The sequence below is a fragment of the Paralichthys olivaceus genome, chromosome 21 (genome assembly GCF_024713975.1).
Source record: "Paralichthys olivaceus isolate ysfri-2021 chromosome 21, ASM2471397v2, whole genome shotgun sequence".
Taxonomy (NCBI): Eukaryota; Metazoa; Chordata; class Actinopteri; order Pleuronectiformes; family Paralichthyidae; genus Paralichthys; species Paralichthys olivaceus.
In genome coordinates this window covers 14,188,023-14,214,406 of record NC_091113.1, presented here as the reverse complement: position 1 = coordinate 14,214,406, position 26,384 = coordinate 14,188,023, and the positions used below count along the sequence as shown (strand labels likewise).

The window sequence follows — 26,384 nt, the reverse complement described above, 5'->3', positions numbered from 1 at the left end:
TATCTATTTATTCCCATGTGATGATGGGTGAAGAACGGCCTTAAAAAAAAAGCCAAGTGAGACAGAAACAGCATCAGAACAAAAGCAACAGAATAAACCAGGATAGTGGGTCTTGAGATGGAAGTTTTTCTATTTCTCTTTTTTACTTTTTTACTGTTTATCATATTGAAATCTTTACAAATCATCAGTGTTAGCTATGATTCAGTGTGTGTCTGCCTGGGTGGTCCCCTACGGGGTCCTCCGCACACAGGATGGGGGAAGTCCCAGCACCGGCAGTGAGTTCACACTCAAATGAGCCTTCACACTGAAATAAAATACAGGCCTCTCTCACTCTCATCTTCAAACCAAGGATTCTCCCACTGCCTCTTCGTCTCGCCAGGTAAGTGATCTACAAACGTCGTTTTCAACACAGAGTGGTTAACATCAGTAGTTTTTGGTCCAGGAGGGACATGGATCCTCAACTTTGAGCCAGCATTTTCACTTTCTGACCATGAGTAGTGAAGTTTGTGTTGGGTCTGTGAGCACACACGGCAAATACAGCTCCAAATGGAAAAAAAGATCAATGGTAAAATAAGGAAGAAGAAAACTCAATAACTATATGACAAAGATGAAGACGGCTGAGTCTAATGGGTTTTTTTTGTATGTAAATTTTTTAGTGACTTACAAACATAGCGCTTGTCATAATTTCTTGTTGGACAATGTGAGAGGGGGACGTGAGTGAGACCCTGAGCTGTGAATAAAAGAGTGTGACAAATCTACTCAAGAGTAAATCAGACTTAGAATTTGGCATGTTTGAGAAAGGAGTGAAGGGGTGGAGGTTTTTGATCTGTACTTCTTTCACAGTTCGCTGACTCAGTGCTCGCTGGAGCGGAGGACAGTATCTACGAGCACAGACATGGTTTCTGAAAGTGTGGTTGTGCAAATTTGTTTTGCAAGGACGGCTCGACAGGACGTTTTAATAAACCAAAGCGAGTGGGTCTGTGCTGTCAGTATGTCGGCTGTTTAACTGGTTCAATAGCTGGTTCACTCACACCTTTGGATACCTCATGCTTTTACCAATAATTACACCAATATCCAATCACTGAAATCAAACACCAGCACTACAAGCAGACGTAACCAGAACATCTGGAGTAATCCTCCGTGCTACAAGGTTTAAAAGTTGAATATATTGTAGGTATGTGTAGTATAGTACAGTATACTCTACCACATCATAATACTTCTATTCAATACAAAGTTCAGTATAGTATGATATCGTATAAAAGCTGTATATACCGTTTTTAGTGTAATATACAACAAATCTACTTTAACTCTACAACACAATAATTCTTCAAGCACAATCTAGCATAGTAAAGTATGATCTAGTACAGTGCATTATACTAGACAACAGAATACTATTATTATTCTACTACACGATGATTCCTTAAGTACAATATACTACAGGATAGTGCAGTATAGTGTCATATGATCTGCTATAGTGCATTATATGATACATCAGCACTCTATATCCTACTACATGATAATTCTTCTAATACTATACTTTATAGTATAGTATAACATGGTGCAGTGTAATATAGGACAAAACATCTATAATCCTACTTCATATTTAATGTCACAAGTATAATATACAATAGTATATACGACAGCAGGCTATAGTCCTTTAAGTATATGTTATGTAGTATAGTATAGTATGGTCTGGGCTATACTATACTATACAGTATAATCTGCTATAATCTAATGTGATACAAAACACCAGTCTATATTAGTACTACACAATATTTTAGTATAGTATACTGTTGCATAGTACATAACAGTAGAGTAATATAGTACGGCAGACTAGTTACTCTAGAATCTTTCAGTAGAACTTCACAACAATGGGAAGTATAGTGTTTAAGTCACTTTACAGTTTATTAGGTAAAACTTAGTCAAACAGTTATTCAGCCCATTGACAACAGTGAGGGTCAGTTAAACAACCACACGACTACATCCTCCTGAATGATCAAAACACTGAATCGGAATCTAAGTAAGACAGTTTGACCAAAAACTGAACATTACAACAAAAACTGAGCATCGCATGTTCCTCAGCCTCCGTGACTCAGCCGAGGAACACGCCAGCTGCAACAACCAAGGACAAAACAACCAAAGACCCCGGCTGTGTCTGAAATCGCTCCATATTTACACAGTGCTACAGCCAATATATGAATATATGCAGCAATATTTGTTTTACAGAATAAACTATGCACCAGTAATTCAATTTTAATTCATTTGTATTTAATTAAGATAAGTTCAATATATTTGATACGTATTTTCTTTTAATTGTTATATATAGTTAAGATTATGGTTTAACTAAAAATAATATAAAGCCCCAATTTCACTTGTTTGTCATGAGGGTTTAATAACAACATCTTTTTAATTCATATATCAGAAGCTGAAATTTCTCCCTAGTATCTTCAGTCCGGCTCTTGGATTATTTATATAAGATTACAGTTCTCAGTATTATATATATTGAACCATATTATCCCAAATATTGTGTTCCCTGGTGACTTGTAGGTACATATGCAGAAATGAGACAGTATCTTTGACATATTTATTTACTTCCTCCTCTCGTAACCTTCCTGTGTGTCTGTGTCTTGCCGTGCGCGTGTTCCTCAGAGTGACAGTTATCGGGGCTGATGGGTGGAAGCTGCCCGGAGGGGCAGTACTGGGATGGCTTGGTCAAAGAATGCCTGTGCTGTCGTTTGGTATGCGAGCAACCGCATGTCAGCAGCAGGTGCATCAGTTATTGTGGTGAGTACACACACACACACACACACAGAACGAGGTCAGAGGGACGAGAAACGTATCGTCTGACAGAATGGCCGCGAGGTTTAAAGGTCAATGAGACATTGACCACTGAAGCGCTGACTCATTGTGCTGCTGATCCACGGTCACGTGCTTGTTCTTCATCTGCCCCCCCCCTTCTGATGAGCTACATCAGATAAATGGAATTTCAATCAAACTATGAGTAAATTATGTCAAATTAAAAAACTGCTCCCTCCAGCATTTTCTAATCGCATTGATTGTGTCTAAAGGATGATATGAACGTTACAAAGGTTGCACCAGAGGCTTCGTCTGAGGGAGATAAATGCAGTTCAGTTAAGGGTTGGATGAATATGACCCTGCAGGAATATGTAAAAGCTAATGGATGGAGCAGAAGACAGAACAATACATTTAGGTGCAGATCCAGAAAAGGGGCAGATCAGGATTTGTGTTCACTTTCTTTAAGATTATGAGATAGAGGGGTGCATAGACCCTGATGATTTACATGTGGTTTCATATGGGGACTGTTGGGCCTTGGATGCGCTCTACCTTAGTGCCATTATGTTTTTTTTTTCTTTCACTGTCTTAGAATTACTCATTTCCAATCATAAGTGCTTAAAATGAGTTACAGATACTTAACAATGACAGGTAACATGCTTTTAAATGATTATTTCCAGCAGAATATTTGCATTTCTTTCCAACAGTTATAGAAAAAGAAGAGAACTCAAAGGAGCGCAAGGCTGACGCTCTATTTTGCCGTCTTATTGACAATGAAAAAATAAATAAATCATAGAATCAACTGATTCTACAGTTTTTGAAAGACAGACATAACATCACCTCCTTGGCAGAGGGAAATAGAGAATATAGAAATGCACAGAATAGACTGTGTATCCACTTCTCCCGTTTGATTTCACATGTCTTCCTGCATCAGAGTCTGCACATTGTAAGCGGCAGCCTGGTCACTACTATGATGTGCTGCTGAAGACGTGCATGAGGTGCGCCGAGGTTTGTGGCAAACATCCAGCAGAATGCTCCAGACACTGCCACAGTAAGTAGTGACCCCGGTCCTCTGGATTAACGTTTGAATCCCTTCATGACCTTTCTTGTCCCATCACTGCTGTTTTAATGAAGGCGCTGAGTTTAAGTGCTTGAGGTTGACCTCAGCGGACCTGGTTTTCAGAACACAAGTCGGCTAACGCAAAGAGATTATTGGCAAAGAAGGAACTGTGGTCACACTAGAAATTAACAGCAACTTCTGTGACTTTTGCAGAATGTCTGCAGTTAGAAAACAAGAGGATGCTTACAACCGAGTGTGAGACCTGATCCTGGGTTTATTTGGTCAGGAACCTTTGTTGCATGTAGTAAGCAACAAAGCACAGAGCTGAACAACAACAAAACAAGACCCAGAATGTTCGAGGTTACTCCCTTGGTTTCTAGATGTTGTTCGTCAAAACATAGCAATAGTTCAGCCATTTATAAATCAGACAGAAGCTGAAAAGCTGATTCACGCCTTCATTTCTAGAAAACAACAGAGACTCATTCAGAACTCTGCAGCTCAGCTGTTAACCAGAACCAAGAGGAGAGAACACGTCGGTCCAGTTCTAATGTTCTCCTCCGTACATACAGGGCTCTGAATGGACGAGGACCCAGTTACATGGCTGACTCTCTAGTTAACTGTTTCCTCTAGAACACTGAGATCATCAGCAGCAAGTCTGTTAGAAGTTAACAACAACAGCCAATAGAAAACCAGAGGTGCAGCTTCTGTAAACTATGCTGCTAGATATCAGAGAAGCTCGTTCAGCACACGTCTTTACAGGAAAACTTTCTCTTCGCTTCAGCCTTTAACAGGATCCTGCACTTGCCTGAACTCCTGTCATAACTCTCTTTTTCTGTTTGATGCCTGTTTTTAAATTGTATTTATTTAAATATTTTATTTTCTTGTTTCTGAACATCTGTTCTCTTCTTTGTACATTAAGTACATTTCCATTACATTTATTTAAATCTGTATTGTATGTTAAACATGAAAGGTGCTCAACAAATGAAGTTTATTATTATTGAAGGTCTTTTCTACTATGACTCAGATGATTAACAGCTATCATTAACCCCCCCCCCCCAACAGCTACATCATATCCTGTGACCGCGACAATGCTGGGGGTTAAAGTAACCTCACACCTGCCGAACTCCAGAGGGCTCTCTGTGCCGATGGCCCTGGAAGACTCCACGCTCTTGCTCTACTCTCTGCTGGCTCTGTGCATGGTGCTGCTGTTTTCTAGCTTGTCTTTAGCCCTGGCTGTCTTACTGAGGACGGCCAAAAGCTCCAAACCGAGACCCAGCGAGGCCAAACAGAACCTTGTTGTGCAGCCAGGTGAAAAGGTCGGCATGCGAGGTGGGCAGCTGGCGCCCACTTCCAAAGGTTAGTGTCGTACGGATACATCCAAAGACCCCGCAACTGAAAGAACAAATCATTATCATTGGTTTAAAACCTCTTACATTTCTAAATTGTTTATCTCGGCATGTGTTTCTCATTGTATACCCTGTCTGTCTGCAGATCTTGTAACAAGTTCAAGCTGCCCTCCGAACCGCATGCAGTCAGATGACTCCATCCCGACAGAGACGTGCGTGTGCATCCATTGTTTCCCTGATCTGAAAGCACTAGGCCAAAGCAATGACAGGCCACCGCTCCCTATAAACCAGCAAGCTGTTCTCCCCGGAGTCCAGACCATGGAGGGCAGGCCTCTCTTCACTGAGCAGAGCCTCCACAGTCCAGGAGGGGGCAGCAGTGAGATGAGGTCCATTTACTCCCCCTCATATCAAAGTGCCTCACAGCAAAACTGGAATGGATAACCACGTCCCCAACGCACCAAAGATGCTCATCAGTACATAAGATAACATTTGATAATCCTCTCTCTTCACAACAGGTACATTTCAGATGTTACAGCAGCAAGAGATCAGTCAAAAATAGACAAGATTGCAAGTAAACATGCAAGAATCGCAGGGAAATGTAAAAATATAAATGGAATAGACACAAGTACATGCAGTGCTAAAACAGAATATATACAGTGAGAGAATATTTACAGTGGAATACTGGATTTTTGTTCAAATTTGAACTGAAAATATTGTCTCAAAGCAGTTTGACAGTACACTGACTAGGAATTGGGAGATAGGGCCTCTTTCATTCCCACCCCTCAGCCTGAACGTCTGCTATGGACTATGTAAGTGTAAAACTGACAGTTGGTTGCAGCTTAAATTTTGGTCCAGGCCAATGTGTGAAAGGTGAAATGACCATTTCACACAAGCACAGCAACAGCCCAGAAACCTTTGATTGCTCACCGACTGTTTTATCAGTCAGAAAGGCACCAAATCTACATTTATGACTCATTTGGGTTTTTTTTTTCCACAACAACACAAATTCAAGAGTAAATTAGGAAGCACTGAATGGTCGAATGAAACAGTGTGTTCATCTAGATAAAGGAGAACTCATAGTAATAGCACAGTGACTCAATGCTGGAGAACAGTCGGCTGCTTGAATGAAGGGCATCAGCTCTCCTGAACCACCCCCCCAAAAGTGTTCTTTTTGTTACCACCACTGGGAGTCGCCAAAGTCAATTTCATAGCAGATACTGTCTGTACGTATAGGCCCAGAATATTGTGTGTACATGTGTAATATAAAAAGAACAATATGTTTCATGTATGAGAAATAAACAAGCAACACAAATGAGTCTACAGATATAGATATTTCTTTATTTGAGTGTCTTTCAATCACTGTGTCCAGTTTCTTGCAGCAGTTACATGTGTGTGCGAGGAATGACTGATCGGGTCGAGACGCTTTATTTTTCCTATTACGACCCCCTGTGGCTGGATCCAGCGATATCAAGGAACAAACTGACTTGAGGTTTCACCATTTGGCTCTTACATACAAACTGTACATAGATACTTTTACATACATCATCAACATGTGGAAAAAAATCCTATCAAACTGTGATACCCAGCTCAGACGGCATGCTGAATGCAAGTACTGATTCAGTACACGAACATACGGTACATACGCACGCGCACAACACACGTGCATACAAACAGGAACACATACGCACTGTTTTTTTTTTTTTCTTCTTCCTCTTTATACGCAGTAATATTTTATACAAACACATACACCGAGCTCCCCCCCTCCCCTTTCTCGGGCACATACACGTGCACACACACAAACACGCACGCACACACACACACGCACGCACATATATACAAACACACCGAATTAGAGCGACATGCGGCCGACGGTTAATACTGCGAGATCGAGCTTCTGACCCTTTATACACACACTGTACTGAAACCCTGCCCGTTCCAAATTTTTTTTTTTTTACCGTTTACCTGAAACGGCATCATGAAGACAGACATTGAACGCATCTTTATCGTCGAGATTATGCAAAAAATCTGCCCCCAAAAGCCAAATGAAACAAATAAAGCAGAATAAAAGCCGCTATAGCAGCATTTTCATCAGAACGATCTGCACTATTTTGTTTTTGTGTTAAAAAAAAAGAAAACATATTGGATAGCACAATGCAACACACGCGAACAATGTGAGAGTTTAGGGAGAGAATGCAAAACCGTAAACGATGTATAAAAATATATTATTCACTGTGTTATCTATTTCCCCTGTGACTGTTGGAAGCAGCAAGGCAGAAAATAACAGATCCTTTATATACGTGTCCTTGTTTCACAGAACATTTCCTAGACAACTACAAAGTCATGGGTAATGAATGGAATCTGTACAATTTTCACAACATCACTTGTCAAGCGATTCCCTTGCACCCCCACCTTTTGCATTTGGAGCAAAAATGCATAATAAAACTTCCTTCTTTGAAATATTTGGTCGTTTGGAGGAGTGTGTGTAGGTGAGTGCTTTAGAAAAGGGTTTGTCCGACACACCCAAGAAATTAAATAAAATAAAAAAAACACTTCTTAGCTAAAGCAGAGCCCGACACTTTCTTGTTAATGTGTGCAGCTGTGCGAGCGTGAAGCCGGACCTTGGTGAAGAACAGCATTTGTGATCATGTAAACCTTCCCCAGATAAAATAAGGTTTAAAAGAACCTTTTTGCCCTTTTGTCTGTTTTCTGAAAACGAGCCGACTGATCTTGTAGTAAATTCCTTCTCTTCCTTCTGCATCTCCTTAATTCCAGTGAAAAATGTTTGCAGGTACGCAAATATCCCTTCAGCGCATTTTGTTTGGTTCTTGCATCTTGGTTCTATCCCACACATCAAACACTTCAGTCTTAAATTGTCGTACGGAGGAGCATGATCGTATGTCCTACGCGTGGTTCCGTGTGAGTGAGCATTGCGACTCAGAATGATTCAGGTAGCCTTGTGTTTCTACTTTGCCTCTCTTATCACTGTGTTACCTGTTCCCATGCAACTCCTCTGGCGTCATCCCTCAGTTCCTCCTGCCGGCTGTGCTGATGCAGGGGACTATTCATACTCCAGGAACTGTTTGTGGTAAAACAAGAGGTACCTACGGAGATAGAAGCAGCAAAGCATCAGATTGCAACAACACTAAGACCCAAGGCAACCAGCTGCGTCGTGAACGTTATGATCCGTGTACTTGTACTATGTGTTACTGCAGGATTACAATAGAAGCAAAATCCTGAACTCAGACTGATGATTGTCGAGCGCTCCACTCTATAATGTTTGACTCGGTCTTTCTTACTGCCAGTTCCAGATTTGCGAGCATTAAACATAAACAAAGATTGCGACACTTGAGGAGATCAAGACAGAAAAGGCAACAATAGCACATGGTGGAATGTCAGACCCCTGAATCAGACACGTTCAAGTTCACTTGTGTAGTTCTGCCATTTCTGTCACTGATGATGTGCCCACAGTGAAAAATGAGTTGAACATGCATCAGGAGAAGCTAACATGACAGATACCATCTTTGGTTACATGAAAATGAAGGGTTTATGACCTATACTGCAGCCAGCCACAAGGGGGCAATCACGTTTTATGGAGCAGCCATGTTGTCCCTCTTTACATAGAGTCTATGTTTCAGAGCATGAGGTGGGATCGTCAATGCTCACCCTTCACTGTCCAGCACATCCTTGATGCTGGCCTTGGTGATGATGGCGTCGTCACATTTGAACCACTGGTCCTTGTGCTGCCGGATGAAGGTGGTGTAATGGCCACTCTCTAGTGTCCCCTGGTGGTTGACCACAGCAAATAGACTATACCTAACATAGAAGAAGAAGAAAAGGGTTCATGAAACAGAAGATATACATTATTTTACAAAACAGACTGTAAAGATTTACATCAGTGCAACAGTGTTCATCTTACTTGTTGTCGTTGTTGAAGGGGTCCATGGTCTGCTGGTACTGCCCATTCATCCTGCTCTCTTTACTGAATCACACACAACACAAACACAACACATGAGTCACAGAGCAAGACAGTTTAAAACTTTTCAATCTATGATCCTCATTAAACCCTAGTTTCTGTTTTTATTTACTTTTATGATTTCAACCAGTGTGGAAAAGTGTCTGAACAACTGAAACATTATTATTTGTTATTACTTCCTCAACACAGGTCTCTCTTCCATTCATTCAAGATTTGAAGAAGTTTCAAGTTTTTAAACGACATACTTGATTTGCATGTTTGAGTTTTAGGCTGAGTGCTTCCAATCCTCATTTGGACCGTGCTCACCTGGAGGCCATGAAGGGCGTCATGTCCAGCTCCAGTGGGAAGGAGACATACGTTGTGATCTTCCTCCGTAGTTTGGCTGAATGCTCAAACCTCTGAAAACCACACAGGCAAGTGTTACAGCTCTGTCCATAACCAACCACACACACACACACACACACACACACACACACACACACACACACACACACACACACACACACACACTCTTACTTTGAGGTGAAAGCAGGCCACAATGGGCAGCTTCTTCATGGTCAGCTGCTTAGTGGATTCCTGGTAACTATGGCAACCGCTGCACTTGATCTTAGCGCTGCTGCCCAGGTGCTCTGGTCTGGTGAACCTGGAGGAGAGGGGACAGGATTTAGTGCTAGTATATGTGTGTGTGCGTGTGTGCGGGCACGCGTGTGCGTCTGTGAGTGTATGTGTGTTTTTAGCGATGCTGCTGCAGCCCCCCCGATGTCTCTGCTCCAGTGAATTGGGGATGAACAGGAATTGGTTTCAGGGAAGCGTATCTGTACATGTTACTCACTGCTGTCTGAGGGTTTAGTGTGATGGCTGAGGAAAGTGATTTCAGATTGGTGTTGTCTCTGAGTTTGTGTCTGTTCTAAAAAGAAAAAAAAAAAAAAATGGTCTGATGGTTAATGCCACGATGGAGCTAGAAAAATGATTTTGATACACATAGGAAATAATCCAAGATTATCAATATGGTGAATAGCAAAGTACATACAGCACAATATTGTACATAGTATGTGAGGTAAGACCAGATTAGAGGCAGCAGCGCACGCCATGAAGGGGTGGAGTCTGGAGACAATGAAAATACTTGTTTTTTTGTACATGACTGAAGGCAGGCTGCTCAGGCGAACTACCAGCTGTACATCCTGCTGATATTTTAGGTGTCTTTTGCAAAGCAGATGGCATGAGTGAGAAGTTTGAAACAAAAAATGCTCATACTGCAACATTATGGTTTAGAAATACATATCTTTGTTCAAGTAAACTAGAATTTAAGATTATAATATAATATAGTTCAGGGGGTTATTTTCAAATATGTGCTGCTATCTTCTAATGGGCAAGTTTGCAAGCTTGTAATTCATTTCTCACCATGTACTTTATTTATTGCAGCCACAGAACAGACGTTAGTTCGAAAACTAGAATGTTTAAATGCATTTTGAATAGATTCTCATCCCACCTAAGCAACCTTTTCCCAGCTGAGGTTGGCGCCTCACTTCTTGAAACCCACGCCGTCCCGTGTATACGACTACATGCTGAATATTCCATGACAATGTTTGTTCGCTGGGTCAGTTACCTGCGGAGACAATCTGTGAGCGTTGTGGCTCCGGTGGTGTGACTCTCTCCGTTTAGTGCCGATCCGTCTCCTCCGGGGCTGAGGGGCCAGAACGGCGTGGAGGATCCTGGCAGGTCCAGGCTGATGTCCCAGAACGGGTCTATGGTTGTTGAAACACCACTAAGAGGAGGGGGATAGAGAGACAGAGAAGATGGTGAGAGTGTTGGAGGGAGGGAAAATGCTGTACAGTAAGTCTCTAACATAGATTCAAGGAGTTGCTGTGTATCATGTGTTCATGTGTTGGTAGGAGACTCACACACACACTGTAATTTGTAGTTTTCCTTTATTGTGTCAGGCATTTAAATTAGAAGGGACACAAAAGAAGGGGGCAGGAAATTCATTCTGGCATCAATTTAGCTGCTGGCTTACACCCTTGCAGTGCTTATGTTACCAGCTAAGCTTGTTCATCTGGGCTGTGAAGATTACTCTGCTGTTGAGCGCTATTCAGGGGTGCACTCTGCAGCCGGCAGTTGACGATATACAACAAAGGATATCAGATGATAGTGTTTGTAACCCTGCAGAAAAGATGGTCTCCAAGGTTTTTTCGGGTCACAAAGGATTAGAGCAGGTTCCGGGGCGAGAGGTGGGGTTCAGCCAATGCAGGTGTCCAGTCCGTCACAGCACTGACTCATGAAGGCTGTTATTTGTTATTTGTGTTTTTACTGGAGCCCAACCGATTTATCATTCTACCAATATTTTCCTTCCAGAGTCACATTGGTGAGTATCAGCATCTCCCAAAATATTGCCTATATGCACTGATTTATTTAACTCAAAGTATTAATACCTCTAATAGTGAGAAGAGCTTCATCCATTTATTAATTAAATCAGTTCCAATTATATTCAGCAGGGGGAGCTATTAGGACACCTAACTTGCCTTATTTATGTTGTGACATCATTAGAAATCCAGCTCAAGTCAAGAAATGTAACAGCCACCTCAATAATGGTTTTAACTATAAGACAAAAATGGAAACTATCACAATCTGAGGTTACAGATGTACTTTTAAGCTGGGTTGAATCTATATGTTTATTTCCTATACTATAGAGTTAAGGGGAGAACAAGCAAACTCAAATGGATGTTACTGCTGCACAATATATGGATGTCTGGTTCATTAAAAAGGTGAACTGCTTGTTTCCACCCTTGTTTGTTTGAAAACAGGATAACTCAAATACTGCTGAAGGGATTAACACAAAACATGATGTGGTATGGGTCAGGGAAGAACCCCAGATCAGAAATCAATTAGTGTGTGAAATTTGTTATAGCTTGATTGGATTGAAGTAGATTATTGGGCCTTGGCAGAAGTGTGTGTCCTACTGAATGAGTTTTTTGGAAAACTTTGACCTCTGAAGTCCAAGGACAAAATATACTTCGGCCAGAAGGGTGGTTGTAGCCACCCTAAAACTGAAGTTCTAATAAAGACAATCAGAGGCATTTGCTTACTGTTAAGAAAATTATTTTGTACCAAATAAACTTCACTTAGAAGTTTAGATGAGATGTTCTCCAGCTCCCCAGTCCCTTACAGGATAAGCCGTGTTGATAATGGATAGATAGAATATTAGATTGTATTGTAAAATTACAGGCTTACAGCTGCAAATGCAATGTTTTTGACATCTGTATTGGCACCACCTCCTTCTCCACATGTGGAGGTCTGCACCTGGAGCTGCTCTAAGTGAAGCGTAAGACGGAGAAATGTAACATTGTGGCTGCAAATTATTTTTTTTCCAATGGTCTCTCAGGCCACCAGGTGGAACTAGAGATGAACTTTACAGACTGTAAGCCATTAAAGGGTCTTCTTGTTGCTGCAGTGTGGCAGTGCACTGCATGTGTATGTGTGTGTGAGTGATGTTGCAATGTGTAAACGGTGGAGAAGAGGGGGGGGGTCACCTCAAAGCGACAGATTAGAGCGTTCTGACAGTTCCTGTTTAGCCGAGAAAGGAACAATGTAGCAGCAGCACTTAAGACAACACATCCTCTCTATTACTCTTCAAATCTTTCATATCATCTCCGGAGAGCACACACACACTGACACACAAACACTTACTGGCAGACTTGACAGGTGACGTCAGACTGCAGGCCCCCTGTGAAGATTTGGTCGATGATGCAGTTACAGTGGTTTGGGTTGTTGGCTTTCTTTCCGTTATCATCTGCGCACACACACACAAAACACACACAGTCACTAAAAGCAGTGTTGTGTGACTTCACAGTTCCCTCTGCTTATAAACTGCAGAGAGGCACAGAGATCTAAGAGAGTCCGTCTCGCTCCATCTCTCACTTCACTCTCCCTCCCTCATCCTCTCTTCTCCACTCATCACTTACTCCAGCTCTCCTCCTCTTCATCCTCCCTGCTTTTTTCCTCATTTCTTTCACATCTTCTAGTCTAAAGGTCTTTGCACACCAAGTCCGTATTTTTCTTATGAAATTGTATCACGTTTAAAAATGAACAGAACCTCACATTTTGTAAATTTGTTGACACACTGCGAAAATTTAACTTTGTTATTAAACTTCATTAATGTTTTCAGAACACGTTCATTTTGCTGCATTTTTTCCATACGTGATAGGAGCCTGACCAGAGTTTTCAAACTATGAACTTATCAGCAGGGTTTCCAAACTTCTCTCTGCTTTAGAGTACTGTGGACGTCAGACGTATCTAAGGCAGAGTTCATGTGTTTTCAAACAAACATGTAGCAGTGTGGATGTGGCCTGTGTGTGTCTGTCCATTTGACCTTTGCAGTGTCTGTGCAGGACGTCCAGCGCCGCAATGAGGAACTCGTGGGCATCTTGCTGCTCGTAACCAGCCAGGTGACGGGCGTGAGTCCACACCAGGTGGAGGAGGCGGAACGGGATGTGAGGAGAGCGATGGCCTGAGTAGAACTACAGAGGACATGTGGGTGTCTACCACATCTCTTATCTCTTTGCTTTTATTTGAAAACATACGAACCCAAAAAAATTAAAAGGTACCTCCTGGAAGAGTTGGGACATCTCACACACCAAGCAGGAGTTGCTCTGCATCTCACATTTGTGTCGGTCAGACAGGAAGAAGTCCCGCAATAGTGGAGTGTGCGTCAGCGCCTGGACAATGCAGTTCATGAAGCATGTGTTGCCCAGGTTTATCAGACCGCGAAGGCCTGAGAATGGAGCAGAGAAGAAATAATTAGATAAATAGATAAATAAGAAGTAAATAAAGAATAGATGAACAGAAAGAATTGGGGGATGAGACAGGGAGGAAAAAAGAAACATGAGGGACAGAGAGGAATTGCTAAAAAAAAACAGCCAGATCCTTTTTCTTCGGCTGTTGCAGTGGAGCAAATAGGCTGCAGTGCTGCCAATGACACACACACACACACACACACTAATACTATGATGTCCCTTAGGCAATGTTGAACTGCATGCAGGGAAACCCTTGTCAGATTACAGCAGACTAAACTGCACGTACACACAGGGGAGGTGAAAGAAAAGGACAGAGCAGGAGGGAGAGGAAGGATGGAAGGGGTGATAGATGGAGGTAAGTAGCGCTTTCACAGATGAGATGAGCACCCTAGCCGGTAATTTCCCCTCACCTAAGACGGTGCCAGGGATGTAAATGGTGCTCGATCAGATCACCGCAGGCTGCTTCAAGGTGTTAAACGTATGCCAGCTTTCCTCTCTCCAACACACTGCCTCATTTTAATATTCCCTGCTGCTACAAACATGTGCTAGTGTTTTTCTCGGAACACAATAAAAAACACCTCTCACCGTCCATCTATTACCCCGGGCTGTGCATAACTAATTTATAATTCATGTCGTTAATAGTTTTGACTTGTTGTGTATGGAAATAGACAAAATATTAGAACGACATTTAAACGTTTTTTTCAAGAGTGGAATTACCACCCCTCTGGTAGTGTCGACAAAAACTGAACATCGTGTCCCTCCACTGTCTTCCACTTAGCCGGGTAAATAGGGCATCCCAGAGGTCCCTCTCCCTCGCCATGCTTTTCCAGCTCTTCCTGGGGGATGCCGTGGCGTTCCCAGGCCAGATGGGATATTCAATCCCTCCAGTAACTTTGGCATCTACACCGTGGTCTTCTCCCAGTTGGGCATGCCTGGTAAATCTCTAACAGAGGGCGCCCATGAGGCATCTTGGCTACATACCCGAACCCCATAACCATCACCTTTCAACGTGAAGGGGCAGCAGTTCTACTCCAAGCTCGCTCCAGGTGTCTGAACTCCTCACCCTATCTCTAAGGCTGAGCCCAGCTACCCGACAAAGAAAACTCATTTTGGCCGCTTGTATTTGCGACCTCGTTGTTGCATGTGTAAGCTTTGAAAAAGTAGGAGTGATAGAGCTGCAGAGTGGGATTGGTTTTGACTGTGATGTGTACGTAATAAAGTGGCCAGTGAGTGTATAATAGGTCAGTAAGTCCACAGCAGAGGGAGGGAGAGGAGGAGGTGAGCTCCAAACACAGTACTTGCAGCAAAATGTTTTCAACGTGTATGGCACCTCTTTTTCATCCACAGATACTTTGTCCTTCACATTAACACATCCTCGCTCACTGTGAGGACAGAATACTGCTGTATTATCACATGGGCTCATGCTGACATCCTCCAGAGTCCTCATTCTCCTCTTTACTAGGGGGATCTTACAGAATGTCCAGAGTTTCTTCTGAGTCTTGGACATTTGCATTCTCACAAATAGCCCCTTCGGAAAAAGATTCAGGGGATTATCTGGAGTTCAGTGCAAGTCTGAGAGCAAAAAAAGTGACCTGCCCAAATTGACAAACAGCAACTCAAAACTAGATAAGCTTTGCTTTGCGTGTGTGCGTGCGTGTTTGTGTGTGTGTGTATGAGTGAGTGAGGGGCATGAGACACAGAAGGTGAGAAAGAAAGTACCAATAGTACAGTTGGAGGTGATTCTTCTCCTCTTGGGGTTGTGGCGGAGCAGCTCCAGCTCCCTCTTGGTTGGCTCCCATGTTGAGTACTTCTCCCCTATGCCTGAAAAGAAACAAACACACACACGTTTGCATCATGCAATTCTTGAGCGGGAAGGCAAGTTTCTTTGTACACAACCATTTAACAGCCAAACTATTTATTGTGCAGTAACTATACAAGGTGAAATAAAGACATTTTAACAGTATTTAAGAAGTATAAAAATATTTCTATAGTATTTCACCATCTGACATCTGCCTTTAGACTCTGCAGGGACTACTTGTTCTTTGTCTCTTGTGTGACCAGATCCTCTTTCTTTGTCTTAGTGATTTAATATATAAAAGCCTACTGTTGCTTTTCTGTGGCTCAAAACACATTTAATTCTCTTTTATTCTTGTTTAATTGCAGGAAACATCTGTTCAGTTCAGTTTGTTTAGTGCTGAGCGACTGTATGGGACCTTAGTTATGTGACAATATCCTTATCTCTAAATACTATACGTGCATGTTATAGCAAAGAAGTTAAAATTCTATGATTGGGTGTTATTTTTACTTTATCTTATACTTGTCATTGCGCACAGCTTTGTGTTTGATCCCATCATACCTTGCATTTTCCATGCTTTCCTTTGCTCCTCTTTGGCAATCTGTTCCATGTCTTTGTCATAAATGTAGTCTTGGCACATAAAGCAGTAAATTCCCCCATACAGCAGGTCAATAGCTGGAAGGACAGAGAATGAGAAGGAAAACAAAAAGCTGTATTATTTAAATGCAGGGACGCCGTTTTATCGGATTTTCATTGGGTAATAATGGGGCTGTGCGCAGCTACGAGCCGTGTAAACTGCTTCAACACTCTTCATTGTTTTTTTTTTATTAAGGCCACGTTGCCATGGTTCTGCAATGCCAGGTAGCAGGGGTTTATCTGCTGACTTATCCGCGATCTGTTAATACCGTCCAGAGACAACAGCGAGACACAGTGAGAGATGGAGAGAGCATCAGGGAAGTCAAAAGGTGAGGTGAAGGAGGGAGCTGCAATCTTTCACTGTCACAAACTCTCTTACTTCCGCTCCTTTCCTCTCCTAACCTCTGCTCTGTGCCCTGCAGCTACCTGTTGGCAGTTGCCATGACGACTTGCCTGCAGGCCTCTCCTGGCATCCACTGCAGGTATGGGTGGGAAAAAAAAGGGATTACAGCATAGAGGAAAGTAAGGGGGTAGGGAATTAACCTACAGTACTGGATTTGCAGAAATTAAAAAACTAAAAAATGGAACAGCAAGATCAGTAATGGTACAAGTAGAATTAGATGAAATCGTGTTACTATTCTGAATATCGAAAGGGTCATGAGGTAACCATGGGAACGAGAGGAAGAAAAAGAAGAGAAATGGAGGACAGAGACAGAGAGATTATCACAGTACGAGGCCGCAAACAGAATACAAGCAATAGGGAGTGAAAATGCATATAATGGTTTGATGAAAGAGATCGCACGGCAAAAACAGGGAAGAGAAGCAGGAGGAAAGAGGAGAGGGAGGAGAAGAAGAAGAGGAGGGGACGTGTTTAATGGAGGCTAATTTCACAGGGTTTGTTGAAGACGACTTAATTACCTCCTCACCAGTCTTCTGAGATCTGTTCCTTTTTTAATTTTATCATTTCTCTCCCTCCATATTACACAGTTTCTCACTGTTTTTTTTTTGCAACATTTAATTTAGCAGTTAACCTAATTAAAGTCACAATTACAATTCGTGGAAAACAGAGGGGGGTCTTCTTGAGCTGAGCGATAGTGCAGAGTAAAAGGAGCCTTCATGAAAACAAATCAGCAGGTTCTCAACATCTGCCAACCCCAGCTTTTGTCATCGACAATCCTGAGTGTCTCTGCTGCGGCACAGTTCTCCTCCAGACACTGCAGTCTGATGCACTTTACTTAAACAACCTGATTCTATTATGTGGAGAACGTAAAATAAAGATAGCGCCGCTGGTGTGGCAGCATTTGGACTAACAGATGATGCCTTGTGTTGAAGATATTACTGAGTCTTTTGAATGTAAAATCAATGGGGCATTTTCATTAGAGCCCATGCAATACCTCAGTTGGGCTCTAAAAATGATGTGAATTGGATGCTGTGGCCTTTACAGTCACCAGATCTCATCCAAAGGTTTTGGGCACTATCATCAAAACACCATCGGTTAAAGGTAGGGTTGTTCTCTTCTCTTCCTGCCATCAGCGAATAAACGTGTTGTCTGTGGCCGTCACTGGAAGGTAATAAACACAGCCAATTTCATTTGGACCAAATCGAATGAATCGCTGGCGTACCTGTCTGTCACTAACCGACCTGCCTACCTGTGCTCTCACTGCTCATGACCATGAGTCTTCACAAGCTGGAGAGACATAAGCTACATCCAAAATCCTAAGTATGTTGTTGACGTTTTAGTTTGAAAGATCCACGGTTGTATTTTAGTCTGGACAAGCAGAAACTGAGATTTTTGGAATGACAGTCACTCACAACCAATGTTCAAACGGCTTATGTGTGTAGGACACACCACTGAAGCAGAGAAGATAGCCAGATGTTTGCAAGCCAATCGTAGGAATTCCATTCATCCCTCCAGTAGAGAGTATATGGCAAAGACCACAGAAAATGTTTTAGAAGCTCATCACAGAGGCTTTTCCTTTGACTTCACAATGGTTTGTATATTAATATGGCCCATTGTTCCCAGAAGGAAACATGCCATTTCCAGCAGTTGCTTTTAATGAGTGACTTCAGGTAATTCAGCAATTTCCTCCGCGATATTTCCGTATGTTTTGATTAGTAAAGGCAGTGTGTCCCTGTGGGAGTAGCAGGGATGGGGTAGAACAGCCAACTGTTCTTGGGGTTCTGCAGACACCCACGTCTTTGTTTTGAATCAGGATCCTTCCAGATTGTGTCTCTGATGCAAATATTTAATACATAGAGTTCAAATATGACTTTGCCATTTCTCACTGTGATGCAGCAAACAAAGCGACCTCTGTGTGAGCCGTGGTGAGAAGGTTAGTGCGTCTCTAAAAAATTATTTAAAAAATTATATTCATTGAAATCACATTCATTGAAATCACATTGCAATGTTTTCAATTATATTCTCAGTTTTAGATGAATAATCCTTTCAAAAAAAAAAAACACAGACCACATATTTTTTCTTTCCACTTCATAAAACGCGTGCATAACACTGCATATTTTGAAGGATTTTGGAGGAGGCTGATGATTATATTAAAACACTTAATTCATAAAGGTCTTTTTAAAAACCGAGTTTACAAAATGCCTTGTAATGTCCTTAATTTTAATGAGCCATCACAACAGAGCTCAGTATTCATTAGTAAGTTCACCAATGCATATATTGCCTCGAATGGACTACACAAGGCCAGCCCACAGGTGACGTTCAAATCCTTTGTCTGTGTTGCAGTGTTTCTTCCCCCCCTATCTTTATTCAAGACCGTGGTCTTTTTTATGCTCTCAATCAAATACCATGCGCTTGCACTTATTAGCCTTCCTGCATTCCAGCCTCAGCTCCTCTCCTTGCGCTCACTCTGCCCTGTCACACATCAGGTGGCTGAAAATTTCCAAAATAAAACTAAGTTTGAAATGATATGAAATATGGACACACAAAGACAAACACATACATACATACACACACACACACACACTCTGGTGATATGAACTGTCACTGTTTCATGCAGTCTCCCAAAGCTACATCTTCATTATCCACTCAACTGTATAATTAGCCCTTTTAGCAGCCTATGTTGTGAGAGAAGCAGCGTTACTGGCGGCGGAGTGTGCAGAGGTGTGTGTATTTGTGTGTGTGATGTTTGTACTGTCAGTGTGTCTGCTTAGGAGGCAAGCACCAACTCATTTAGGCAAATGGGGCTAATTGCAGGTGTGGATGGGCCAGTGTGACACCCATGTGCATAAAAGAACCCCCAAAACACACCTGCTTCAACATCAAATACGGACACTGAATATATGGGTAGAGAGAATGGGTACTGTGGAAGACTAAAAATTCCTTCAGGTCCAAATTCTGTGCTGGTTCAGATGAGTTTTATTCACAGCACAGCATCACAGCAAGACAACACCATACTGCCTCCTGGTCAACAGTTTGGAGACATTTTTATACCATCACATCAAAGTCAAACTAAAACAAGAGGGTCTGCGTGAGGACAGTCTCTTCACCCCCTCTGCTAACCTGATGCCTGTCTGAATCAGGGGGGTGGGTGTTCTGGTACATTTAATACACATGTAGGCAAGAAAGTCTTCTCATCTTACACAGGCACCTGATAATTAATGTATAAACAGTTTGTCTCGCGCAGACCACAGTGTCATGTAGAGGAATAAAGGAACTGGCATTAAGAAAATAACAAGAAGAGATATTTAGTCAAATATTTTCTTCTACAGTGCATATTTAAATGTGTTTGCTTGGGTGTGTGTGTCATACCTAGGTTATGCCTTTTGCTCTTGGCATGTTCGTGGATGTGTTTTTTGGCAAAGCAGGCGAAGAAGACGCAGTAGAGGCAGGAGTGAAGTCTGTTCAGGTGGGCGCCGCACATGTGGCAGATACATGACTTGGCCTGGAAGGGTCGTGGTGGGGGTCAGAGGAATGGAGACGGACAGAGAAAGAAGCATTGATTATCACAACTGTTAGCACTTACAGACATATTAACGACATCAGTATCTCTGGTTTCATCTGCTTAAAAACAAATATTCAAGATATAATAAAACACAGGTAAAAATTGAGAAACAAAGTGTATCATTAATGTTGGAAATGGGCTGCATGAAGGTGCAGTTTATAGCACTGTTGCCTCACAATAACAAAGTATGTTGCCTCATGAGTAAATTCAAACTTTTTGACTTCTATTAATATTTAAATCAGATGAAAAACATTCCACTGAGCTTTTTCTATAGGCTCTGATGTTTAGCACATAATCTCAATAAGCAACTAGTAAGCAATCAATTTTCTTAGTATGAGAAAGAGTGGTGTGCGCAATATCTCTCACACTTGGCTCTTCCTATTTTGTTGCTGTAATGGCTAGAGACCCCCTGGCAATCCTGATTTACTGTATGTAGTGTATGGACATTAATGAATCACATGCATTCTGTTTGATAGTCATGTTGGAAATATGAGCGGGGTGGTAACTGTGGATGGAGAGTAGAAGGCAAAAGTTCAAAAGCATGCAGATGAGAAGCTGGCATGCCAAAGAGCCAACATGAATATGAGGAGGCGTGAAGAAATGAGCAATGCCTGGGAGAAGAGTGCAGGGGTAATGAGAAAAGACAGCGGGGGAGAAAAAGAAAGAAGATGGAGGAAGGTGCGAGGGAAGAGACAAAGACAAAAGAACACAAATCAAAGAGAAGATGATGTTTATAATGTTGATGCTGATGATGCCAATGACCAAGGTTGATTTCAATGTCAGATTTCAGGTGCTGACCGAATATGTTCCACTTCAGTCACCTACAAAAGGACACAAACATATAGACTGAAACAGTTAATAGAAAGAAAGAAAATAAGTATCAACATGTGAACAACAGACGACTTGTCTGTCTGGAGTCAAAAGACTGAAAACTGAGGTGTTTTATTTGCATTGTTTTGAACACCAGTCCACCTGTACTGACCGAAACACATGCACTGGAATAAATGACATTAAAATCTCTCCTATATTTTGCCACACTGTCTTTGTGACAGTGCTAATGATGTCACATTGCATGCATTTACCCTGGTTTGAATGTGGAGAGCACATTAGCATGTGATGCACCACATTTATGAACAATGGAATTCTTTTTATATTTGGGTAATATGCTGCTCATTTTCCTTGTTAATCGTTTTATTATTTGGTCTATTAAAATGTCAGACAGAAGTAAAAAGTGCCTATAAACCACAGCCTATTGTGGCATGTTACTGACTTTATGAATGACGAGCAGTCTCAATCTCACATTATATAGAACTAATACTGTAACATATTGGTTTGATCCATACACAAATAAAATATCAACCCACACCTGGCCAGCTGTTTCCCTCAGTTTCCAGTCTTTGAGGTGAGCTAAGCTAATCACCAGACAAGAAAGTCCCATCAGTTTTTCCCTCTCGGACTCAAGGCAAATAAACATATTTTGAAAACCCAAATTCTTTGATCAGATTAATGACAACCCCATCCTAACAACAAACATCCACCTTAAAACCCCTTAAGCAGAAAACCTTAAATCAGCATAAACAAGGACGAAGACACAAAATGGAAAAAAAAAACTGAGAAACACAGATTCTTATTCCAGTCACACACACCCATCCCTGCATAAGTGCTTATACAGCACATGAATTATGAAAAGGCATCAATATGCAACAATCTTCACACTCATTCTCAGACCTGCCAGACAGTTCACATGTGTACTTTTCTAGTCCCTGAGGACACTCATGTAGGAAATCTTGTCTCCTCGTCTATCAACCCATAATTACATCCTTTACTGCCATGCCAACAACAGTCTGCGTTAGGGCTAAGCAGTATGGCCATAAATATCATAATGGTAAAATTTGAAACACAGTAAAGGTATATATCAGGGTATAACTGTGGTAAATGTCTGTGAAGGGGTAAAGCATTATCACGATGCTGTTTTTTTTATAAACCCCTCTTCCTCTTTGTTGTGTGCAGCACTTCCATGCATTTCTTAATTTCCAAACAAAGCAGCATGGGCGCTCACAGACGATTCACTGGCCCAGTGAAGTGTTACCCACAGGTTGAGAAAATTGTGGTGGTTGGTGGCACCATAATGCCACATCTCTATTAAATGATGTGTGGGTTTGCTCAAACCTATAGTATTAGGCATGGATGTTAGCTAATTGGCCCCTCTGTGTACACTGTGGCCCCATTATGGCCCCCTGATTTAGACACTAGGCAAAAATATGGTATAGTAGAGGAGTGGTGGAGCTATACACTGAAGCACCAAGCTTGATTCTGCTGAAAAGAAAAATGGAAACATAACATGAACTAACGATGGCTGAAACTAGCGAGTGTTTTTATTTTTGATTGAACTTATGCAGGTGGGGGCAGAATAATGATTTCTCCACTCGCGCCAGTGGCTAATGAGCTCATTAGACAAGGCAACCTAACATGATGCATTCTGGTCAGAGTCTGACTTTTGCCTGTGCTGCAGAGCATCACAATGTCACATGACATTAAAACCTAGTGGGAGTAAAGTGGCTTGTTTCATGAGTCAGGCGCAGCAGCCTCTCTCCTCTGGCTGCACCAAATGGGAAGCACCTCAGTGATGACAGTACTTTGCCCTAATTGGCTTAGGGCTTCACTGACACGCATGACGTGTGGTATGGTTTTTATTCAGAGAACTTCAGTTCTGTTGTCTCCTCTGATCATGTCGCTCACAGGGAATGTAATTCATTTGATCGCCTTCCTCTTGCAGCTCATGTATTCCATATGAGCAGCAGCACTAATAGTTTTCATTAGTTTACCTCAAGAGTTTGTTAACAAAACGAAATCCCCTTACACTTGATTTAATTTATGATTATTATTTTTAAATATATTTTTTCCATTCTTAAGATAAGTTCTCTTTCATCATCTATAGATTTACCTAGAATCTTCTTTTGAGGTGTATCCCTTTTAATTTGAAAATACTATGATATAAATGTAAGGTCATATTCCCCTCTGCTAATCTCTTAATTATTTTCTCAATTCAATGTTTGGTAAAATGTCACAAATAAAGAAAAAGTGCCCATCATAATTTCAGAGACCAAAATGATATATAAATATAATTGCTCTGTCCAACCAACACTATGAACCTTTATTGACCTTACTTTCAAATATGGCAAGAAAACGCAAATCCTCTCATTTGAGAAGCAGGAAACAGCAAACACTGTCTTTTTTCCTGCCACCAGCTCTGGGTTTATAACCCATTTGACCTCTTTCACAATGATTCCATTTTGTGCTGTTGTGCTGAGCAGAGGCAGCAGCAGTAGTACAAAGCTGACAGAAAACAGCCTTAGCTGGACTTTTTGAAATTCATTGTGTGATTGATAATAACTTCCAATGCACCTGTCACCCAGATGTGATAAGACACTTCAGTGATCGACACTGCTGCCAATGGAGCCTGTGGATTCTCAAGGTGAATGGATGCTTAGCATTCAACGTCTGAGAGTTGTTCGTGACAGCTGCTAGATATAACAGTAAGCAAAGTGGAGAGTGAACACTGGGAGAATATAGTGACGGAGGAAAAAATGGAGGAAACCAGCTAAATTTTATGTAAATGGTCTGTATTTATAAAAGTTTTTCTAGTCTTGATGACCACTCAAAGCACTTTACAGTACAGTTTGTCAGCCATTCACACACACATACATAGCAGCACTTTTTCTATGAAGGGCAATTCAGGGTTCAGCATCTTGCCCAAGACATTTAGGCATAGGGAAAACTGGGTTCGAACTGCCGACCCTCTGAGTTGGAGGAGGACCTCTCTACCTCTCAGCCACGGCCAACCATCCTGTAGCCACCTACAGACAACCACAGTGGATGCAGGAGCAGTAAGGAATATCTGGTAACATGCATGGCATTGTTCATTTCTCTCCTGATGCTAAATGTGTATGATTCAGTCCAGAGACTCTATAGGGCTCTATAGGAATGCACAGCATTGAGGTTAATCTGCCAAATAAAAATATGAGATGTGAAACTGAGGGAAATCATCATGCTCCCTCCTGCACATCAAACTCTGAAGGGATCTGTAATCACACTCCCTAGATTATGTCTCCTCTGGAGTAAGGGCTTTCCTGTGAGACACATTGCTCCTCTCTGAAAACTGAGCCAGGATCAATAAAACATGTAGCACCACAGGGAGGTCATACGCAGCAGGCATGTGAGAGCCCTCCTGCCAGTCTTGTCTGCTCTTTGGGGTATAGGGTTTGCAACATTCAAACTCCAGTGTACAAACCCTTTGGACGACCAGCTCCCACTGATCCCGTGCACATGACAGGGGGACGCAGGGTGCCCAGAGCACACAGGGGTGCAGAGTGCATGCAGATGCATCAGGCATGTTCACATGCTGCAGATGCAAGTAGAAGATGCACAAAGTGCAGGTATTTACTGTGTTATATTGATTCTAACATAAAAAGGTGGATTTTTAATACGAAGAACACATGTACAGACACAGTGTGCCCTCATGAAATGAGAGGCTGACTAGTGGTTACACACACAGGTTTGCACAGCAATCCTTATTAGCACCTTGCATTGACTACCATTCATTGTGGACAGCCTAACCCAAACATTAACTATAAACTTAACCATGGCCAATTCATGCCTAACCCTTGCCTAAGCCGAAGCACTGTTTACATCTTACCCCCTGTTTTAATCCGGACCTCTGAAATGGCGTTTTGTCTTTATTAGAACTGGGCTTTGGTCCCCATGAGGTTTACTGGTCCTGACAAGGGTTCAGTGTTTATGCTGGAAAAAGTCAGGCAACACAAACAGGTTAGCTATCCTTACTGGCAGTTTGCATTGACTCCCACTCATTGTTGACAGCCTAACCAAACCCGTATCCCTGCCATGGTAGTCAAACCTTGTTGATCCTGTCACGCAGTGTAAACGCACCATCAACATGGCTTGGGTGTTACCGGGAAAACATCTAATTAGATTGGGCTGTGGTGAAAAACATTTATGGCTGCTTGATCACATCTTCCTCCAGAAAACAAGCGAGGAAACGGCGGCATGGAGCAGTGGCCCAGCGGTGTGTCAGAGGAGGAAGTGGAGCCACTGCAGCCGCAAAACAAATGCACAACACATCACGATGCGGTCTCCAGCTCCTCTGATGGAGCTAACGTGCGGCAGAGTGGGGCTAACTGCAGGGCATGCTAACAGCACTTCACGTGTCGAGGCGGACATTTGAGCTCAGCCACACGGCTAACACACACCGAACGTGTGGGAGTGTTTGGCGGGGGGGGGCAAGCATCAGCAGCGCCCGTCTGGTGTTGATGTTGTTTGGGAAGGGCGGGGAAGTGTCCATGCCAGCTCACCCTCCCTCTCTCCCCCAATCACACGCTCACACACACGGCCAGCCGTTGGATCCTTGCCCCCCCCCCCCCCCCCCCCTTTAATCACTCGTTTCCGCCTGTCACTTTTTACCTTTCGTTTCCTCGTCTCCGCCGAACCGCTCCACACGAAGCACTGATAAATGACCCTCAGGTTCTGCTTCCAGTTGTCCACTTTGAAGCCGCTGACATGGGGGCAGCCCGCGGGACTCATGGTAGTCACAGCATTCGGCGCCGCTGCTGCTCCTCCGAGGGGGAAAACCCGCTGCTGCTCAAACCCCGACCCTCGCCGCAGACCCAGCAGTCCGAACGAGGCTGGCTCGGGCTAGCTCGCCTGCCAGGGTTCGTTATCCGCCGATAGCCGCGCTCTGGCTAACCGGACATGTCCTGGCTGCGGTGACGGAGACACTGGCAGCAGTGAACATGAAGACGAATTGAGCAATGTCCCTCCGCTGGAAACCAACTTTTATTTGTGCGTTCTAATCCACAGCAGCTTCGTACGAGTGTGTCTCCGCTCAATTACATATTAGCAGCCTGGCTAAAGTTGGTTAGCATTGGAATTTCAACAGTAGCTAGTGGCGTCAGGACCCACCTCATTCATAACCGCGGACCAATCAGGATCGAGAGCTGCGCTTGATTGGCGTG

General features: G+C 42.5%; 2 protein-coding genes across 2 annotated transcripts; one reads left to right on the top strand and one right to left on the bottom strand.

Moving 5' to 3' along the window:
• Positions 1 to 263: 263 nt before the first annotated feature.
• LOC109642189 (tumor necrosis factor receptor superfamily member 13B) lies at positions 264 to 6,515 on the top strand. Its single transcript, XM_020106876.2, has 5 exons — positions 264 to 379; positions 2,650 to 2,784; positions 3,728 to 3,844; positions 4,916 to 5,209; positions 5,345 to 6,515. Exons 2-5 carry the CDS (start codon positions 2,670 to 2,672, stop codon positions 5,638 to 5,640), a joined length of 822 nt encoding a protein of 273 aa, XP_019962435.2. The 5' UTR covers positions 264 to 379; positions 2,650 to 2,669; the 3' UTR covers positions 5,641 to 6,515.
• A 2-nt stretch (positions 6,516 to 6,517) lies between these two features.
• usp22 (ubiquitin specific peptidase 22) lies at positions 6,518 to 26,357 on the bottom strand. The gene is made up of 13 exons (XM_069517226.1): positions 25,834 to 26,357; positions 20,163 to 20,295; positions 16,319 to 16,432; positions 15,682 to 15,783; positions 13,774 to 13,940; positions 13,539 to 13,686; positions 12,857 to 12,959; positions 10,779 to 10,937; positions 9,689 to 9,815; positions 9,479 to 9,570; positions 9,116 to 9,178; positions 8,863 to 9,012; positions 6,518 to 8,300 (listed from the first exon to the last, which is right to left on the bottom strand). The coding sequence occupies exons 1-13, from the start codon at positions 25,951 to 25,953 to the stop codon at positions 8,258 to 8,260; spliced, it is 1,521 nt and encodes a 506-aa protein (XP_069373327.1). The 5' UTR covers positions 25,954 to 26,357; the 3' UTR covers positions 6,518 to 8,257.
• Between the last annotated feature and the right edge of the window lie 27 nt (positions 26,358 to 26,384).